Consider the following 20240-nt stretch of genomic DNA (forward strand, 5'->3'; position numbering starts at 1 on the left):
TGTTCTTTATGAAAAGGTGATCATATGTCTTTCAATCCGTCAGGGGCCACATACAAAGATGTGTCGGGCTTGTGTTCGACACCTGTGTTGTGATACCTCATCTTGAGCTGCAGGTGGCAGATGAGCTTAAATATTAAAATTAATTATGACGTGCACTTGCAAACTATGGGCAAACGAGATGGCGATGCCACTCATGATGAAATAAAGAAGCACGCTCAATATGGTACATTACAGACTAAATAAACATGTTTTATTGTTTTATATGCAATAATGGTCTTATAGAAAATAGTCAACAAGTCAAAACCAAGTCAATACAAACATATACTGAAAATGCAACGAGTCCAATGAACCATTAGACCCATTGAAACACAGCAGGCTGAGTTTTGTGATAACAAAGATGTGGACAGTGACCACAAACTGGTGTCAGGAAGGTATGAAACCTCCTGTGGGAATTCAAATGTTGCATGTTTCAGTCTGAATATGGAGAGCTCATCTGTAAAACCAAAACAAAAGGAGAGCATTATAGCAACGGAACATATAGAGAGAACTATAACCAACATAATAATGCTAATATTCTCATCTTAATGCTAAAGTATTAACCCTGTATCATCTTCACATATATCACTGACACAACAGCATTAGCACAACAATTAAATGTCAGATGAATTTGCGCTTTTGTAGTTTGTGCTCTGGTAATCTCTTTTTTAACGTCATCATTTCGTTAATGTGTTTCATCCACATAAAATTCCATAAAAGACCAAAACGAACACTGTGTGTTTGTCTCTTTCATATTTGCATTTCCTTTTAGATTTATTGGCTAACAGAAGTAAATAGTGCATTTATCGGGGGAGACTTTCAGTTGCGGATTAGTCCACATTTGGTGTGTTACTATTTCCAGAGCAGGACGGTGTAAATCAGATTGATTACAAATAAAGTCTTTTTTTTTGTAAATTGTGTTTATTCTCAAAAGCAGAGTGCACAGTTATACATTGCACTTGTCATTTTTATTTTCTCCCCCCAACACAGAACAAATCGCTTCAATTGTCAAAAAGCACATTAGAGTATTCGTAGTTAAAAGTATACACAAAAGTGAAAATGGTGTAAGAGGGTAATACAGTCGGACAGAAACCAGTAATGAGTTTTAGAAATTGTAAGTTATTGCTATTATTAATTCCTACAACAGCGTCAAGATAAGTTAAATAGCTTTTTTTCTCCTTTTTCTAAATAATAAAAAGAAAAGAAAAAGGTCAAAGGCCACAGAAATTGTTTATGAATCTAATGAGAGAGTCTTCAATTTATCAAACTATCGTATAATCGGACCCCAAGTAGATTCGAATTTCTCCGGCACAACGAGAACTTAATTTTCTCCAATTTTAAGAAGAACACCAGGTCCTTTAACCACAAGGAGGAGCTGGGAGGGCGAGGGGACTTCTAGTCCAATAGGATTCTCACAAATAAAGTATTTTTGTTCATGGTAAAGAAAGAACACGTCAACAGTTTGGCTCATCAATGGGATTTTAATAAATTAAGTTTTGTTGATTATGACAAGGAATTTGAAAAAAGGGTTTTCTGTGGCACAGGGGAATACGATATAGATATATATATCAAAATATATCTATATATATATGATATATATATATATATATATATATATACCCGTCTACATTAGTTTGTGGTCTCTCCATGAATTAAATGAATAATAAGAAAACATAAGAGTCAATATTGCAATCTCACGGTATCGATGTCAAAGCACAGTTGTTCGCTGAGCATGTCGAACTCCCCGGGAGTCATCGGAGGCTCAGGAGACTGGCAGAGAATCGGTGTGGTGGCTGCACGGGAGCTGAGGTGACAGAGGAAGGGAGACCACACGAGTGAAGGAACTGCGTAGTGTAGTATTGTTACATCATTATCAGTAGAAAAGTAAAGGAGTCCTCATGTCGTCTTCAGATGAACTCACCGCAATTCTGAGATGGGGATGAAGGTCGACCGGATGTACGGATGGGCTGGAAATGGAACAGAGACACAGGAGGGATGAGCGTGAGCGGCTTAAAATACAGCGAGCCGGTAAAAACATTAAAAACGAGTGTGAGGGAAACGTAAAGAAGTGGCGCGGCGCTCCTGCCTATGTTTGGCAGGCTGTTGTAGAGACGCCCGAAGGCCTCGTCTTTGGGGACGTCGGGGTAGAGGAACTTGAGCGGGCTCTCCGGGACGTCGCCGTCCGAGATCATTTTGTAGTCCCGGATGATGTTGGCGAACGGGATCGTGCCGAGCTGGCTCTTGGTGTACGGCTCCACGGAGTTGAACTTCACGTCGCCTGTAAGTTATTATTATTATTATTATATCAGGAGAAAAATTCCCAAAAAACCCTTTCAAGGGGGGAAAAAAGTGCAGAACCCTTCAGGAGAGCGTCAGAGGAGGATCCGTCTCCCGGAAGCGATCATCACTCGACTTGCATAACTTTGAAAACACACTCGTCCTCACCGTCGTCGCCGCGCTCCACCCAGGTGAAGGTGATTCCTCCCAGGTGGCTCTCGCTGAAGCGTAGGAGGAAGGTTCCCGGCTCTCTGTCCTTCAGCAGAGTGCGCTCCATCTCTTTACTCACGAAGCCCATGATAGAGCTGGGTGGGGTCGGGGAGGGGAGGGTGGGGGGGGAAGAGAAACACGTTGTTTTTTGCTTCTTGTATCACTTAAAAAAACATTCTACGGGTAACATCTTTTTTATTAAAAAAGAAAAACTGAAATATTCTTATTAATATCTTTTAATAAATGATATTTCAGTTTTTCTTTTTTAATAAATTTTCAAATATTTCTACATTTCTGTTTTTTCTGTCAACGTGGGATGCTGAGTGAACATTAACGAGAAATAAAATAACCTTTTTTGATTTTAGCAAATGACTCCAATGAAACAAGGAGTGAAAAATGTAAAGGAGTCTGAATACTTTCCGTACCCGCTGTAAAAGAAAACACTTTGCAGAAGGTGGTAATATGTACAAGAAGAAGAAAGGTGCGTGTCAGAACATTAGATGGTAATAATATGTCACATATTGCATATGATAAGTGCAGTGAGGTAGTGTGGGGTTATTACACATATTTCAATACATTGGCTATAAGTGTCGTACCACTCGGAAAATAACTGAACAGAAATGCCACTCTGATCAATATATATATATATATATATGTATAGCATACAAGCCAATTTTCGACAGACGCTTTACATCTAAAATACAGTAAATGTGAATGAACTAATCGGGAGACAGGTGGAGTTTCCTTTTTTACATCGACAAGAAAGCACAGTGACTTCCTGGAGTCTGTTGCCAGGCAACTTCACAGCGACAACAACAACGTAAACAAACAATATATAACCGGTTTTATGAGCTGGCTTACTTCTCATTCCAGACGGGCAGCAGGTGCCTCTTGATGAGCTCCAGGATGGAGTCCAGCCACGTCCAGAACCCGAAGGGCTTTCCTGGGAGGTTCTCCTGTGAGAGTGAGCATCACACGGAAAAATGTGAACATAACATTAGATATATAATGTATAATCTGCTCTATGAAACCTTTATAAATTCAACAGCTGTGTTACAAAAACGTGCGATACGCATCATGAATAATGTCGGCTACTCTGAGCACAAATCCATCACATGTTATATTTAATGATTTGGTTTATTATAAAATAATGCAGACGATGTACAGAGCTAAAGCAAAGTCACTGCAGACTGTGGACAAAGGTTGTTTTCAATAAATATGATTTGAGATGTTTGTAAATTTACTGTACAAAAGGCTAAAAAAGGGATTAAAAGAAAACGTATTTCTATTGTAGGAGTCCAATTATGGAACAACGTTAAAATGGATATAAGAATGGTCAACTAATTTATGGTTTTCAAAAGGATTATTTATAAAACAATTTTTGAGGGTTATAAGTGTGATTAAAAAGTATGGATATATATATATGGATATATACATATCTATATATATATAGATATATATAATTATTTTCTTTATTATTTTTCTTTATTTTATATAAATTTTCTGAATTATTTGATTATAATAATTTAGGATAAAAATATATAAGCATTTTTTGCTTCTACCTTTTCAGTCTTTCTGTTTTGTATATTATATAGAATAATATTGTATTGCAATGATTGACTGAATAAAATACACAACAACGACGGATGTTAAATGGAATTAAAAAACCAAATATGTCCAGGGTTAACAATACAGCATGGGACACAGAACAAGTGTTCTCATTGGGCCGCCGCATGATGAGACCACATTGTACTTACTCAACACTTACCTTGGAGAACTTTGACCAGGACACTTGAAAGTCACTACAGGAAGCGTGCTGACCTACAACAACAACACAGAAAACTAGAATGGGCACTCGGTAGAGCGCATACCTTCGCATATCACAAGATTGGGCATTGCATTATGAACATTTTGGCATTAGTTGCATGCCAATTGGATAAAAATTGACCGTGCTATGGTAAAAAGAAGATTTTGACCTTTCCATGACCTTGACCTTTGACCCGATTGATCCCAAAATCTAATCAAATGGTCCCCGGATAATAACCAATCATCCCACCAAATTTCATGCGATTCAAGAAGATGTTGACCTTTTCATGACCTTGACCTTTGACTCGATCTATCCCAAAATCTAATCAAATGGTCCCCGGATAATAACCAATCATCCCACCAAATTCCATGCGATTCAAGAAGATTTTGACCTTTTTCATGACCTTGACCTTTGACCCGATCGATCCCAAAATCTAATCAAATGGTCCCCGGATAATAACCAATCATCCCACCAAATTTCATGCGATTCGGTTTAATACTTTTTGAGTTAGGCGAATAACACGCATACAAATAAATACGCGGCGATCAAAACATTACCTTCCGCATTTTCAATGCGAAGGTAATAACCAAACGGCACCCCAAGTGGCCTGCAAAGGTCAAGTCTGCAGCTCTGAGTCTTGTCGTCATGGTACCGACCTCACGCCGGCCTCCAAAGTAAGAAAGCTAAAGGGCCGACGTACCGAGGAGCTTCGCCCCCAGCATGTTGAGCTGCTCCTTGTTGAGGCCCTGACCGACAAAGGTGGAGAACTGCCAGCTGAGCAGCTCAGAGAGCTGGCTCCAGGTGGCCCGCGGGGGGTTTCCAAAGAACGCCAAGTTCTTATGGGAAGAGGAAGAAAACACAAGAGGAGTCTTTCATTTATTTTATTATTTTTTGAGATGTATATGTGTGTATGTATGTATGTGTATAAATATGTGTATATGTATATACATATATGTATATATATACATATATGTATGTGTATATATATGTATACACATACATACATATATATATATTTATATATGTATGTGTATATACAGGACTGTCTCAGAAAATTAGAATATTGTGATAAAGTTCTTTATTTTCTGTAATGCAATTAAAAAAACAAAAATGTCATGCATTCTGGATTCATTACAAATCAACTGAAATATTGCAAGCCTTTTATTCTTTTAATATTGCTGATTATGGTTTACAGCTTAAGAAAACTCTAAAATCCTATCTCATAAAATTTTAATATTTCCTCAGACCAAGTAAAAAAAAAGATTTATAACAGCTGAGTGTTTGTCAAGGCTCAGGAAACCCTTGCAGGTGTTTCGAGTTAATTAGACAATTCAAGTGATTTGTTTAATACCCTACTAGTATACTTTTTCATGATATTCTAATATTTAGAGATAGGATATTTGAGTTTTCTTAAGCTGTAAGCCATAATCAGCAATATTAAAAGAATAAAAGGCTTGCAATATTTCAGTTGATTTGTAATGAATCCAGAATGCATGACATTTTTGTTTTTTTAATTGCATTACAGAAAATAAAGAACTTTATCACAATATTCTAATTTTCTGAGACAGTCCTGTATATGTATGTGTACAAATATATATGTATAATTTTTTATTGTATCTTTTTAATGATTTATGTTAATATATCTAAACAAATAAAAAGGGGGGGGGTGGGGGCGTCATTCAAACAGAGTGCGTTGGCTCACCTTCGGCTCATCGGTCAGAAGGTTGAACCACATGATGGACGCCCAGCCTCCATGCAGCTGGCTCACATTGGAGATGACCACCAGGGGCAGAGAAGACGTCTGGAAGGATTCACACACACACACACACACACACACACACACACACACACATGGTCAGCGAGCCGCGGCATCAACAACACGAGAGCCAGACACCAAGTGGAAGCTCCTCGTTCTGACCTCCAGGTCGATGGCGAGGCCCTGCACCGTGAAGCACGCCTCGAAGTTGAGCGAGTGCAGCTCCTCCGTCACGGAGAGGAGGCCCTGCGACACACACCGAGCACACACACCGCTTTAGAGTCCATCCCCCCCTCAGTGTTACACCGGGAAAACCGAATTACGAGGCTCATTCGGTACAACAATAGTATTTTCAAACAGTGGAAATGACATTTACACATTTTGATTCAGACACTGAGACATTACAGTCGGCATCGGTGTTGTGGGACCACAAAATCATCTGATCCAATCAATCTGTCCCTTTATTGGTCATCATTTGTTTTCCTTATTTCTTTGGTTTATTTGATACGAGACAGCGCACATTAATAAAAACATTTCTGTGAATGAGTTATTCGCCAAGAGGCTATTTATTTACAACAATATTTACGTAATATTTCATCATTTCATACCTCGTTCCCCTTGGTCCCGTTGACGTATTTCTTCTCTTTCAGTTGCTGTAAGATAGAAATCGTCGCTTTGACAAACTGGTGGAGGTGTTATATACAACATATCCAGGTAAACACACACGCTGGAGGACTAGTCATGTGATCTCGCCTCACCAGGTGTCTGAACTCCACGGAGAGGCAGCCGTTGGCGTAGTCCTCGATGTCCATCACTTTCGTGTTGTTGGTGAGGATGAAAAACTGACGACTTCTGAGAAGAAAAAAAGGTAAAACGAAGAAGTTTAATTTTTACGCGATGATGACACAAGATTCAAGACACGATTCAGAAATACACAAATGCAACTGTTGCTGCTGACGTATTAATACATGTTCTAATCTAAATGCTTTACAATTAAGAACTTATAGGAACACTGGAACACCTCATGAAACCTGGAGGGAAAACTCTCTCCAGGTGAATATTAAATTAAAGTATTTTGAATTATTCTTGAAACAAAAGTGAGCTGAAAGACAAAAAGATTTGTGTTTATGTTTATGTCGTAAAACATGCGTTGGTACTCACACTCTGCCAGAAGGGAGGTCCCTAGAGACACGGAGTAAATAAGGGTTAGACATATTCATCTGGAGATTATAACCTTTAAGATAGATAGATATACGGTATCTCTGCCGTGTCATCATCCTATGCACAAACCTTTTTTATTTATTTATTTTTAATTTATTTTTTATGTATTTATTATTTATTATGTATTTATTATTTATTATTATTTTTATTTCTTTGTTTTTTATTAATTATTTGATTTGTTTATTTTCTCTTTGGGTGGGTGGAATTAGCTATTATACTTTTAATTTTGTACTTAGTTTTATTTTGACTTTTTAATTTTGTTCAATGTAGGATGCTCTGCATGTTCTCTTGTTAAAATATTTGGAAAATAAAATATTAATAATATAATATATAATACTGCATGTACATTTATGTTTATTCAAATTTGAATATATAAAAAAATCTCACTTGTCAAATGTTGTTTTCACTTTCAGCTGATAATCCACTTCTGGAAGTTTAACCAGGAGTCTGAGAGAAACGAGGAGGAAGAGAAGACACATTTTAAATGAACAACTATCATTACGACTAATTATTAAGAAATCATAATAATAAAAAACACATGATGTCACACAGTGATACCTGACTTTGGTGGTGAACTGGACTCCGGTCTTGAGGATGAGGGGTTTCTGTGGATGTGTGGGCATGCACGGCTGCCTCTCCACCACGAACGAGCTGAGAAACAAAAAAACACACGATCAACACCTGTTGTCACCGCGCTCCTTTCAATGGAAACTTTTAACTTTTAAACCGTAAAACAAAAAGTTACAACTCTGTTATCGTTCAAAGGGTTGGGGTCACTTTGAAAAAGAAAAATGTAGAAATGTCCTTATTTTTCTAAGTAAAGCACTGTTTTATTTTATGAAGATGACATTAAATTAATCATAAATACTCTCTCTACATAGTTAATGTGGTAAATGACTATTCTCTGGTGTTAATGAAGTCTCTACAGAGGTGTATAGAGGCCCATCTCCAGTGTTCTAATGGTACATTGTGTTATCGCCTTAGAAGACTAACGGAGGGGTAGAAAACCCTTGAAAATCCTTTTTATGTGAGCGCAGCTGAAAACAGTTATGCTGGTGAGAGAAGCTCTAAAACTGGCCTTCCTTTGAGCGACTAGTTTGAACATTAATATTTCAAATAAAAATCATTATTTCTAACCTTGTCAATGTCTTGACTATATTTTATATTCATTTTGCAATTTATTTGCTAAATAAAAGTATGAGTTTTCATGGAAAACACAAAATTGTCTGAGTGACCCCAAACTTTTGAACGGTAGTGTGTGTGAGATTAATTGCCTGAAACAAACACACACACACACACACACACAAAAGCAAAATTAACACGACTGTGTGTCAGAGTACAGTGTTAATGATCAAAGCACCTAATTACTTACGCCTTTTAAAGAGAGTACAGTATTGCATTTTTAAGTGCATCTAACTGCATTGTGTACCTCTTGATGAGGTGGTAGATGAGGTACTTGAGGCGCTCCTCTATCTGAGGCTTCTGCAGGGGGATGGGGTCATTCTCGTAGGTGACCTTCACAACCAGTTCCATCAGTTTGTCCAGCTGACGCTTTATCTGGAAGAGACTCTGGGCGATCAGAGTGAACCTGAGAGGGGCGAGAGGAAGATGTACATCACCTGCACATATTATGTCATGCTCATATGGGTATGAACTATTCATACACTCTGTCATATACATTGAATGTATTTTAACTCTAAATCTGTCCTTCTGTACACATTACATCTATTGCATCTGTCCATCCTGGAGAGGGATCCTCCTCTGTTGCTTTCCTGAAGGTTTCTTCCCTTTTTTTCCCCCTGAAGGGTTATTTGGGAGTTTTTCCTGGTCCGATGCAAGGTTTTGGGGCAGGGATGTCTATGTGTACAGATTGTAAAGCACTCCGAGACAAATTTGTAATTTGTGAAATTGGGCTATACAAATAAACTGAATTGAATTGAATTGAATCATCCTATGCAGCAACCTTTTTTATTTATTATTTATTATTTATTAATAATGTTCAATGTAGGATAATGTTATTATTTATTATTTATTTAATTTCTGAATGTATTTATTTTCTCTTTGTGTGGGGGGAATTAGCTATTTACTTTTAATTTTGAACTTGCGTTTAATTTTACTTTTGAGTTTGTTCAATGTAGGATGCTCTGCATGTTCTCTTGCATTGTGAACATTTTTGGAAAAGAAAATATTACAAAAAAAAGGTAAATGGATACACGGTATCTCTGCTGTGTCATCATCCTATGCATCAACCTTTTATTTATTTATTTATTTATTTATAATTCATGAATTTATTTATTTTCTCTTTGGGTGGGGGGGAATTAGCTATTTACTTTTAATTTTGTTCTTGTGTATTTAAATACATTTTTTGGGGTGATAATTCACACTGGAAACAACTGGACAGTTTTAAAGCAAAACAATTGAAATATGACACTTTAAAAAAGACCTATATGTAATATATGTACTGTATTAAATCATAAAATGGCCACAATATGTCAGCAGAGACATGCTCAATGTAAATACTACTGCTTCTGTGACAACAAAGCTACAACCACTATGTGAATGATCCAATTTCATTTGAAACAAACTGGCACACAGCGTAAAAATGAAAGTAAAAATGAAATGAACTCTAGAGATTAGCCTTCAGAAAGAGAAAAACAAGTCGGCCACCACGAGTTCACTATTAACGTGACGAACATCTCTCTGAGTCTCGGATGCTGCGTCAAAACGGCATGACCAATACATACAGACTAGAAACTCAAAATAGACTCAATGTATGTCGAGGAGGGGGAATGAAAGTCATGATTTCTGTAAATATTCTTGTAGTACCAACTCTGCAGCTGGTCCAGGCCGGTGATTAGCGGCCCTCCGATGGCGGCGATCTGCTGCCTGCGCTTCCAGTCCTGCAGCTCAGGGTTGAGCTGGGAGCTCATGAGGTCATCGATCTCCTTGATCACAACGCCCATATTTGTTAAGATCTCCTAAGAAAGGTGTGATGGTTTTATATTTGTGTACACTGATAAAAAGGCGTCGGCGTCCCCTCTCGGTTTTATTTTGGTAATTGTCTAATAGCGTACCTTCCTCTTAAAGTCGAGGCTGTTGAGCATTTCCTGCAGTCTTGTTATTTCCTGTTTCATCATCTCAGGGTTCTGTCGAGCGTCTGTTGATTCTGACACACGACCACAACACACAGTTTTATTCACATGGTGTGCACACGTTCCACAACGGGGGGGGGGGGGGGGCGCACCTCGAGACTGCAGTGTCTTGTAGCGGAAGTCAAAGTCATCCTGCATGTCCTTGATGTATTTCACAGCCTGGTCCATCAACTAGAGACAGACATTGTTGTTTGTTTTTTAAAAGTTAATTTAATTGGATGAATTTGTTGGCGTTAGTTTATTTTGAAATTCCCTGAAGCGTCTCGTGTGTGTTACCAGCACGCTGGCCCTGATGATCCCAACTCTGTTGTCCATGTTCTTCTGTCGCTCCACGGACACAGAGTCCTGCAAGGATTTCTCCAGTGGACCCTGTTGGAAAATATTCATTTAAAATAATATATATAATTTTATTCTTTCCTTTTAAATTTACTTGCTGTGTTGTCTTTTTTGCTTTTTCTTTTACAGATTAAACGTAGACTTCTAATCTGTCATTTTATAGTGTAAACTGTATTCTTTTGATCAAGGGATTATGATAAGCACTTCTAATTTTATGTCACATTTCTGCCAGAAAGCCCCAGACAAAACCGAAGTAATTTTAATCGGCCCTGAGCACCTCAGAGATCAATTATCTGGTGATGATGTCTGTAGTAGGCACGCCCTGCATCCAACAACACCACTGAAGAATCTTGGCGTTATCTATCTCGATCGACTCCTTTAACTCCACGTCCCGCAAAAAATCTCAAGGACTGCATTTCATCTCGTAATATTTCAAATTGAATACATGACGTCCCGCTTCAAACACGACGCACACATTTGAAAATATAAAAACAATGACGCGTTGAGCTAAACGTTCACGTCAGCGTGCTAACACGGTCACAATTACAGCGCTTGACATTCTCCACGTTCACCATCTTAGTGGAGTAGGGTGTGTCATACGGGGTCAGATCAGTCTCAATAATCACAAATGCACACAGAGAGACTCACAGATGCAAACAAATGTGCTCAGAACAATTCACAAATATATTCAATTTCAAATGCACACAGAAAGATTCACAATTCCAATGCGCACGTAAATAAATTACAATTTGTTTGTTTGTAAATCCTTCTGTGTGCATTTATAAATTTAATATATTTGTGAATTGTTCTGCATGCATTTATAATTTAATATAGTTGTGAATTTTTCTGTGTGCATTTATAAATTTAATATATTTGGGAATTGTTCTGCATGCATTTATAAATTTAATATATTTGTGAATTGTTCTGCATGAATTTATCCATTTAATATATTTGTGAATTGTTCTGCATGCATTTATAAATTTAATATAGTTGTGAATTTTTCTGTGTGCATTTATAAATTTAATATATTTGTGAATTGTTCTGCATGCATTTATAAATTTAATATACATGTATTTGTGAATTGTTCTGCCTGCATTTATTCATTTAATATATTTGTGAATTGTTCTGTGTGCATTTTTAAATTTAATATATTTGTGAATTGTTCTGCGTGCATTTGTCAATCTGTGTGTTTGCATCTGTGAGTCTCTCTATGTGCATTTGCAATTATTGACAATGATCTGACCCTGTAGTGTTAGCATGCACACATTTTCTTATTAGTAGTGACATAAAGGGAGTCGAGTCCAATGGGAACATCGTTAGGGGTGCAGATCATAAAACCATTGGACAAACGACTTTATATCATCTTCGATAACCGACTGTAGAGAGATTACCGCTAACGAGAGCTAGGAAACACCAACCGGGGTCGCCAAAGTACGCGGTTATCAGGATTCAGATCAAGACCCAACAACGTCGGCACCCCAATCGGCCACGCTGCCAGCAATGCTAAAAACAGCCGATGTCCAAGATACTGCCCGTCAACATGGTGCCACAGTGGAAAACATCTGGCATTTTTTTCAGCGTTGTTTCTTGAGAATAAAGTGGAATATGGCTGTGTGTGTGTATCATACAGTGCGTCTGTTTTTTCCCTGGTAGGCTGCCAGCTCTGATGTAGTTGTTGTTATGAAGGAGCCAGAGGGACTTCCCCTGTGAGAGAGACCATGTGACAAACCTGTTCCGGCATGCAGGCGATGGAGAGGATCCGGCGCTCTTCCCCGAGGCAGGTGGAGATCACCCTGGCCATGACTGCAGGGTGTGCCATGTATTTCATCTGTGGACACACACACACACACACACCCCCACACACACACACACACGATGAAGGAAATAGTTTATCGTCGTGGGTCTACTGAGAGTTTTTTTTAATTATTGGAAGTACTAAAAGTGTAAATATGAGGCGTGTTGGCGAGGGTTGCACAGATACTCGGGAGTACAACCAGTTTTTCTGTTGCCCGTAACTGTGATTTTAATCTTTGTGAGCATTTTGAGGGTGTGTTCCTTGAAGACAAAAACTAATTGCAATGCACAGAAGAATGAAGAAGTTCTTTGCAGCCTCTGAGCCTGTTTTTCGTTACGGGGGAGGAGCCTGTTTTTTTTTCCTGGTTCTCCTCTGATATCTCTCCACCTCCCCCATAATGAAAAACAGGCTCCTCCCCCGTTACAGAAAACAGGCTCCGCCTGCGTTACAAAAACAGGCTCCTCCCCCGTAACGGAAAACAGGCTCCTCCCCCGTCACAAAAAACAGGCTCCGCCCCCATAACGGAAACAGGCTCCTCCCCTGTAACGGAAAACAGGCTCCCCCCCGTTACAAAAAACAGGCTCCCCCCCGTTACAAAAAACAGGCTCCTCCCCGTCACAAAAAACAGGCTCTGCTTATCTTTTCCAGTTATACATTTCCACCCAATATGTTTGTGCTTCAACAATTTTAGCAGGAAGTTTCCCTTTTTTATATGTTCAGATGTTTAAACTATTTTCAGCCTATTTCTGCTGTTTGCAGCTATGTTCAGCATAAAAATAAAAAAAATCAGCTATTTACAGACAGTTTCAGTTGTTCACTTCATATTTCAGCTATTTCCAAACATTTTCAGCAATTTAGTTTTTATTTTTCAGCTTCAAGCTTTTAGATGTTAGCATTCCAATGCATTTTCAGCAGGAAATGCATTTTCTAGTTGTCTATAGATAATAGACTATCTATACATCTATAGACACTAAAGTTAGGGCGACTCGCAACGAGACAGATTTGGAAAAAGAAGTGTCGAAATTCAAAACAAGACGATCCGACATTTCCCATAATGCAACCTGAGCCTCCCGACCTGTTAAATACCCTCGTCTTTTAAACTCTTTGCTCCCCTTGTGCAACACACAGTCTCCAAGTACGAGATGACATCACCCTGATGACATCACTACATTCATACCCGAGTCATCCTACTATTATGATAATACCCATAAAACACCTGACAATCAACATTACAGTGACACATATAACACAGTGATCATACTTTTCTATGTTTCCCACTTCAGAATACTCCTCATAATATCCCTTATTAATGATCTCATCTTTTTATATGTATTCATTTAAAACATAGGCTCTCATTTACATGTGTAAGTTCATATAAAATCCACTACAACTCGACATGTATCACAGTCTCCTGTACGAGATAATCCTGATGACATCGCTATGACGACATCGACCTTTTGAGTTAAATCGATGGGGAAATGATTTACTACAAAATAAAAGCTCTGACGAATAATTTTGTTTCATGCACCAACTAGACCTCGTTCATTGCAGTATACACGAATACGGTTATATATCTGACTTATGTGATAGTTTTGAATATGTTTGTAGTAAGAAAGTAACTCTTGTGCTCATCCAGTACGTCTAAATTACCGAGCAGCCACAAACTTTCCCCTCCGCCGCTCTACGCCACTGCGCCATGTTCATTGAAGAGTGTGCTGCTTGTTTTGCTCATTAGTACCAAAAACACTCAGGAAAGTACCAAACATGCTGCTCTGGGGAGAGGGAACTTTTTCTCTCTCACCTCCAGTCATCATTTCCAGAATGATGACTGTAATGTGAGTGAGTGTGTTCAAAAGTTTGGGGTCACCCAGACAATTTGGTGTTTTCCATGAAAACTCACACTGTTATTTATCAAATTAATATAAAATATAGTCAAGACATTGACAAGGTTAGAAATAATGATTTTTGTTGTTGTAAATTGTGTTTATTCTCAAAAGCAGAGTACACAGTTATACATTGAACTTGTCATTTTTCATTTCCCCCCCCCCCCCCATCCCAACACAGAACAAATCGCACTGCTTGAATTGTTCAAGTATTACACAAAAGTGAAAATAGTGTAGGAGGCAATACAGTCAAACAGAAACCAGAAATGAGTTTGAGACATTGTAAATTATTGCTAATTATAAGTTCCTACAACAGCTTCAAGACAACTTAAATAGCTTCCCCTCCCCCCTTTTTGTAAATAATAATAAAAATAAAAAAACCATCAAAGATAACAGAAATGATTTATGAGTCTAATGAGAGAATCTTCAATTTATTAAAGTATTGGATAATCGGACCCCAAGTAGATTGAAATTTCTCCGGCTGTCGCCGCAACGAGAACTTGATTTTCTCCAATTTAAAAAAGAACACTAGATCCTTGAGCCACGAGGAGGAACTGGGAGGGCGAGGTGACTTCCAGTCCAGTAGGATTCTCCTTCATGCCAATAGGGTTGCGAAAGCAATTATATTTTTGTGTTTCTTCATCAGAGTCTGCTCTCCACTCCCCTTAACACCAAAGATGCACATCCAGGTGCTGGGTAAAATATTTAGATTAAGTGACTTTGACAGGACTTTAAATATTGTCTCCCAGTAATTTGCCAGTTGGGGGCAGGACCAGAACATGTGAGTAGGATCTGCTGGTGAGTTGTGAAATCTATTGCAGCTATCTTTAACATTATTGTACATTTTTGAAAGTTTAAAGTTGGAGTAGTGTAGGCGATGCTGTACCTTGAATTGCAGTACATTTAACCGTGCACATGAAGAGCTGTTGTTGACTCTCATTAGGGCCTGGTTCCAAAGTGAGTCTGGTATGTTCATGGCAAGTTCTTTTTCCCAATCTACTTTGATTTTGACGATGTTAGTCTCAGTAATTGAATTGATAGTTTGATATATCCGCGATATAAATCCTTTTGCCTCTGGTGGTGTGTTCAGAATATCCTCATACACGGAGTCTAGCGGAGGACCAGGAAAATTGGGGTTGTTAGATTTAGCAAAGTTTCGCACTTGAAAATAGCGAAACAGATGGGAGTGAGGGATATTATATTTCTTAAATATATCTTCAGAGCTTCCAAACACCCCATTAATGTATAATTGACCCATGTTGAAAATGCCATTGTTATGCCATAGTGAGAATGCATAGTCCAGTCTGGCTGGGGGGAAGAGGTGATTATCATGAATAGGGGTTACAGTAGATAGATCTGTGAAGCCAAATTTTGTACGAAACTGTGCCAGAATTTTTTATGTTGTGATTACTATCGGGTTGGATGAATATTTTTTGGGGGAGAATGGTAGTCTAGAAGTTACCAATGTTAGAAGAGAAGATGATGGGCAAGATTTAGCTTCATTTAGGCACCAACTAACTTGAGGGAGCTTGATCCAGTATATTATTTTCTGTATATTTGCTACCCAGTAGTAATATCTGAAATTGGGAAGAGAGAGTCCACCTTGAGACCGATGTCTTTGTAGCATCACTTGACTTATCCGCGGATGTTTGTTATCCCATAGGAAACCTGTAATATGCTTCTCTAAGGTAGTAAAAAAGAGTTTAGGCAGGAATACTGGCAGACATTGAAACAGATATAAGAAGCGTGGTAGCACAATCATCTTGACAGAATTAACTCTCCCTGTTAATGAAGAATAGATGGTTTTCCATCTGTCAAAGTCAGTCTTCATTTCGGTGATTAATGGAGAGAAATTCCTATTATACAAGCTCTCAAATTTACGGGTGATATAGATGCCAAGATATTTGAATTCAGAATCACAACTGTGGAAAGGCAGTTGCATTCCCGGAGTCTTTATTGTCAAGTTGTTTAAAGGGAAGCATTCACTTTTGGAGAAATTTAATTTATAGCCTGAGAATGTCCCTAATTGCTTCAGGACTTCAATTAGTGCGGGGACAGATTCCACGGGGTCCGAAATATAAACTAATAAGTCATCAGCATATAGCGAGACCCTGTGCTCAGTGCTCCATCTGTGAATTCCTTTAATGTTTGGGGATGCTTTTAGAGCAATGGATAATGGTTCGATAGCTAAGGCAAATAATAAAGGACTTAAGGGGCAGCCTTGGCGGGTACCTCGGTATAAATTGAAAAATTCTGAGTTTGATCTATTGGTGACAACAGAGGCGCTCGGCGAGGAGTAGAGGAGTTTTACCCATGCCACAAATTTAGGACCAAAACCAAACTTTTCCAAAATCCTGAAGAGGTATGGCCATTCCACCCTATCAAATGCTTTTTCTGCATCGAGAGAGATAACCATCTCTGGGGTCTCAGAAGACACAGGGGAGTAGATTACGTTGAAAAGGCGGCGGATATTACTGAAGGAATGGCGATTTCTTATGAAGCCAGTTTGGTCTTCAGAAATTACTTTATGAATTGTTGTTTCCAGACGAATAGCTAGGGCTTTTGCCAGAGTCTTATAGTCTGCATTCAGAAGGGAAATTGGTCGGTAGGATCCACATTCATTTGCATCTTTCCCAGGTTTTAACAACAGAGTAATTGATGCATTTGTTAGGGTTTGTGGCAGAGTCCCTCGGGTTAAAGAGTCGTTGAACATATCAAGCAAAAGTGGTAATAGTTTATCTGAGAATTCCTTGAAAAATTCAGTGGGGAAACCATCTGGCCCAGGTGCTTTGCCGCTCTGTATAGCTTTAATTGATCCCAGTATTTCACTTGCATTCAATGGTTGGTCTAGTCTCCTTTCTTGGCCATTGTCAATATTTGGGAATATAAGACCATCAAGGAACTTTTCCATGTCTGTGTTGTTGGTTGGGCTTTCTGATTTATATAAATTAGAGTAATAATCCCTGAAGGTATCATTAATTTCAGATGGGATCACTGTCACATCATCAGATACGTTTTCAATTTGTGATATTTGGTGAGAGGTAGATTTAGCTTTAAGTTGGTGTGCTAGCAATCTTCCTGCTTTCTCACCATGTTCGTATTGAAATCCACGAGCCTGTAATAGTTGTTTTTCTACTTTGCCTGTCGACAGTAGGTCATACTCCTTTTGCAAGGTAAATCTTTGCTTTGTAAATTCAGGGGAAAGTGTTGTTGAGTTTTGTAAATCTAGGTCTCTGATTGATTTGATGAGTTGATCTTGTTTCTCTCTACGCAATTTATTTTGTAGCGATGAGAAGGCTATGATCTCTCCCCTCAAGACCGCTTTAAGAGTCTCCCATAGAAGAGAAGGGGATACGTCGTCTTTTTGATTATTTAGAATAAAGTCATCAATTACTTTGTTGATCAATTCACAAGATGTCTTATCCCCAAGCAGAAGGGAGTTAAACCTCCACACAGGACAAGGTTTCTGTAAGAGATTAAATGATAGATCTAGAATTACTGGCGCATGGTCAGACTCTACTATTGCAGAGTATTCTGTATTAGCCACTGACGGAAGGAGGGTTTTATCAAGAAAAAAATAATCTATCCGAGAGTAAGACTGGTGGGTATGCGAGTAGATAGAAAAAGTCTTATCGGTGGGGTTCCGAAACCTCCAGGGATCCACACATCCAACCTGGTCCATAAAAGCCAACAGGGTTTTTGCCATTTTTGAAGGTGGTTTTAAAGTAGGGTTTGATCTGTCCAGACTGGGATTGACTAAGCAGTTTAGATCTCCTCCGAATATTAAATTATGAGAGTTGAGGGTGGGAATACTGGAGATCATTTTCTTTATGAAGTTTTCATCATCCCAGTTAGGAGCATATACATTAACCAGTATCACTGGTGTGTGGAAGAGTGAACCTGAGATTATAATATAACGGCCATTTGGATCTGAGATGATGTTTGCTGCAGTGAATTGTACTTTTTTATGAAGGATAGCCACGCCCCTTGATTTACTATTAAAGTTAGAGTGGAAGATTTGACCAATCCACGGTTTTCGTAGTCTTACTTGGTTTGCTGTTGATAGATGCGTCTCTTGTAAGAAAATGATTTCGGCCTTGAGTCTTTTCAGGTGAGCAAAGACTCTAGCTCTTTTAATGGGGCCATTTAGTCCTTTGACATTCCAGCTGACAATTCTGGTATTACCTCCTCCTGTCACGATTACATTTGACATGAGTCTACTTTGTGCTTACGGTTAAGGGTTAGTTTTGACATGGGGGCAGTGCGATTGCCGTACAACATTGAACTATATAAAACACTAAAAACTACAACATCTTGAACATAAAACACCATTCCTATGCTGGACTCCCTAACAGGGGCTAGCCGCAGGACTCCCTTAACTTGGTACTTCCGGTAAGGTCTTCCTTAATTTCTCCTCACTGGGAGATTCTCCCAACACATTAAATTAGTGTGCAAGACCAACTTTGTGACATCACAATAAAGAGTAAAGTATAATTACACACAACAAGTACATGTGGAAACGTATCAAACCGTAAGCTTGTACTACACGGGGTGGTGTGTATTTTAGAAAGCAAAAGAAAAGAGTGGCTCACACTGTATCAATAATAGGAGCGGGTATAATAAATAACCACTGGTGATAAACTGAAAAATAAAAGTCCTCTTATCAGGAGCAGAGCCTGTACATATAACCACCCCGTGTACCTGTTTATATGACCGTGATCGTGCCCTTTAGCCGGCTATCCGTCGGTCGTAGAAGGCTCTTGGGTGTCAAAGTAGACGGTTTCTCCTTCAAAGGTGACGCGCAGGCGGGCCGGGTGTAGCAGTCCGAAGCGGACGCCTTTTCTGTACAGTTCTTGCTTAATGTCATTGAACGCCGCTCTCCGTTTGGCAAGTGAAGCGCTCATGTCCTGGTACACTCTCAAAGACACATTGCGGAACTTTAGTTCGTGTTTCATGGCCCATCTTAACATTTTGTCCTTATCCGAATAGCTATGAAAGCACACAATAAAAGACCTGGACTTGGTGGAGCCTCGTTCTGGTACCAGTGGCGGTTCGTCCATAGGGGGCGCTAGTGCGCCGCCCCTCTTAAAATTTGGAGATGAAAAAAAAAGAAGAAGAAAAAAGAAAAAAAAATCCTGTCAAAAAACATTATATGCCAAATCATTTAAATAGTAAATATACCGTGTTGACGCGCTAAATGTGTGTGGGAGACCGTAAGCCCCTGTCAACAACCACTTAAGTTAATGTGAAAAAATATAATATATCGCCATTATCACGGAGAGAAGCCCCTCCCCTTTTCCGAGGCGGTCTAACGTGTGTGTACGGCATCGATACAACATTTCAGTCGTTTTGGCAATGACGGCTTCTCATTGGCGGATGAAACCGTGAATCTTGGGGCGCACAAATGTGCGCACGCGATTGGATTATTGGGCAGATCAGAGACCCGTATGTTCCCTCAGCCCATAGAGCAGTGTTGCCAGGTCCGCGGTTTACCTGCGGAATCGGGCCACTAATGAAGTGTTGCGGGTTGAATTTTTTGTCCTGGGTTCGGGTAGACCTATTTTGCATGCAAATTACATGAATATCTTTAAATAAAAATCCATATTTTAAATGAAATAATTTATTCATACCCAAATCCTATCAAACTGACTCCAGATCAGCACGTACACACATTTTATTTATGATAATATACTGTATCTAATTACACAAGGCCATTTTAGGACCTAGGTGAAATAACTGTTTTGGGAAAACTGCTTTTAATGCTGGC

The 20240-nt window shown here is 38.9% G+C and overlaps 1 protein-coding gene across 4 annotated transcripts in view; it reads right to left on the reverse strand.

Moving 5' to 3' along the window:
* Positions 1-20240, reverse strand: part of stat4 (signal transducer and activator of transcription 4) — a 25868-nt gene continuing 5628 nt past the window's right edge. For 3 of the 4 annotated variants that reach the window (XM_056425475.1, XM_056425463.1, XM_056425455.1), the window contains 21 exons: positions 12525-12623; positions 10736-10828; positions 10552-10630; positions 10382-10473; positions 10134-10285; positions 8737-8895; positions 7866-7958; positions 7695-7754; positions 7248-7268; positions 6845-6938; positions 6695-6739; positions 6249-6332; positions 6033-6131; positions 5031-5166; positions 4292-4344; positions 3385-3479; positions 2482-2618; positions 2123-2314; positions 1958-2003; positions 1735-1840; positions 1-493 (listed from right to left, as the gene is read on the reverse strand). In XM_056425475.1, coding sequence (XP_056281450.1) covers positions 470-493; positions 1735-1840; positions 1958-2003; positions 2123-2314; positions 2482-2618; positions 3385-3479; positions 4292-4344; positions 5031-5166; positions 6033-6131; positions 6249-6332; positions 6695-6739; positions 6845-6938; positions 7248-7268; positions 7695-7754; positions 7866-7958; positions 8737-8895; positions 10134-10285; positions 10382-10473; positions 10552-10630; positions 10736-10828; positions 12525-12623 — 1959 coding nt within the window. In that variant the 3' untranslated portion in view covers positions 1-469. Of the gene's footprint in view, positions 494-950; positions 1841-1957; positions 2004-2122; positions 2315-2481; positions 2619-3384; positions 3480-4291; positions 4345-5030; positions 5167-6032; positions 6132-6248; positions 6333-6694; positions 6740-6844; positions 6939-7247; positions 7269-7694; positions 7755-7865; positions 7959-8736; positions 8896-10133; positions 10286-10381; positions 10474-10551; positions 10631-10735; positions 10829-12524; positions 12624-20240 lie in introns of those variants that run through there. The other variant, XM_056425468.1, reaches the window with a different exon arrangement.

Source organism: Pseudoliparis swirei, chromosome 2, assembly GCF_029220125.1.
Source record: "Pseudoliparis swirei isolate HS2019 ecotype Mariana Trench chromosome 2, NWPU_hadal_v1, whole genome shotgun sequence".
In the NCBI taxonomy this organism is placed as follows: Eukaryota; Metazoa; Chordata; class Actinopteri; order Perciformes; family Liparidae; genus Pseudoliparis; species Pseudoliparis swirei.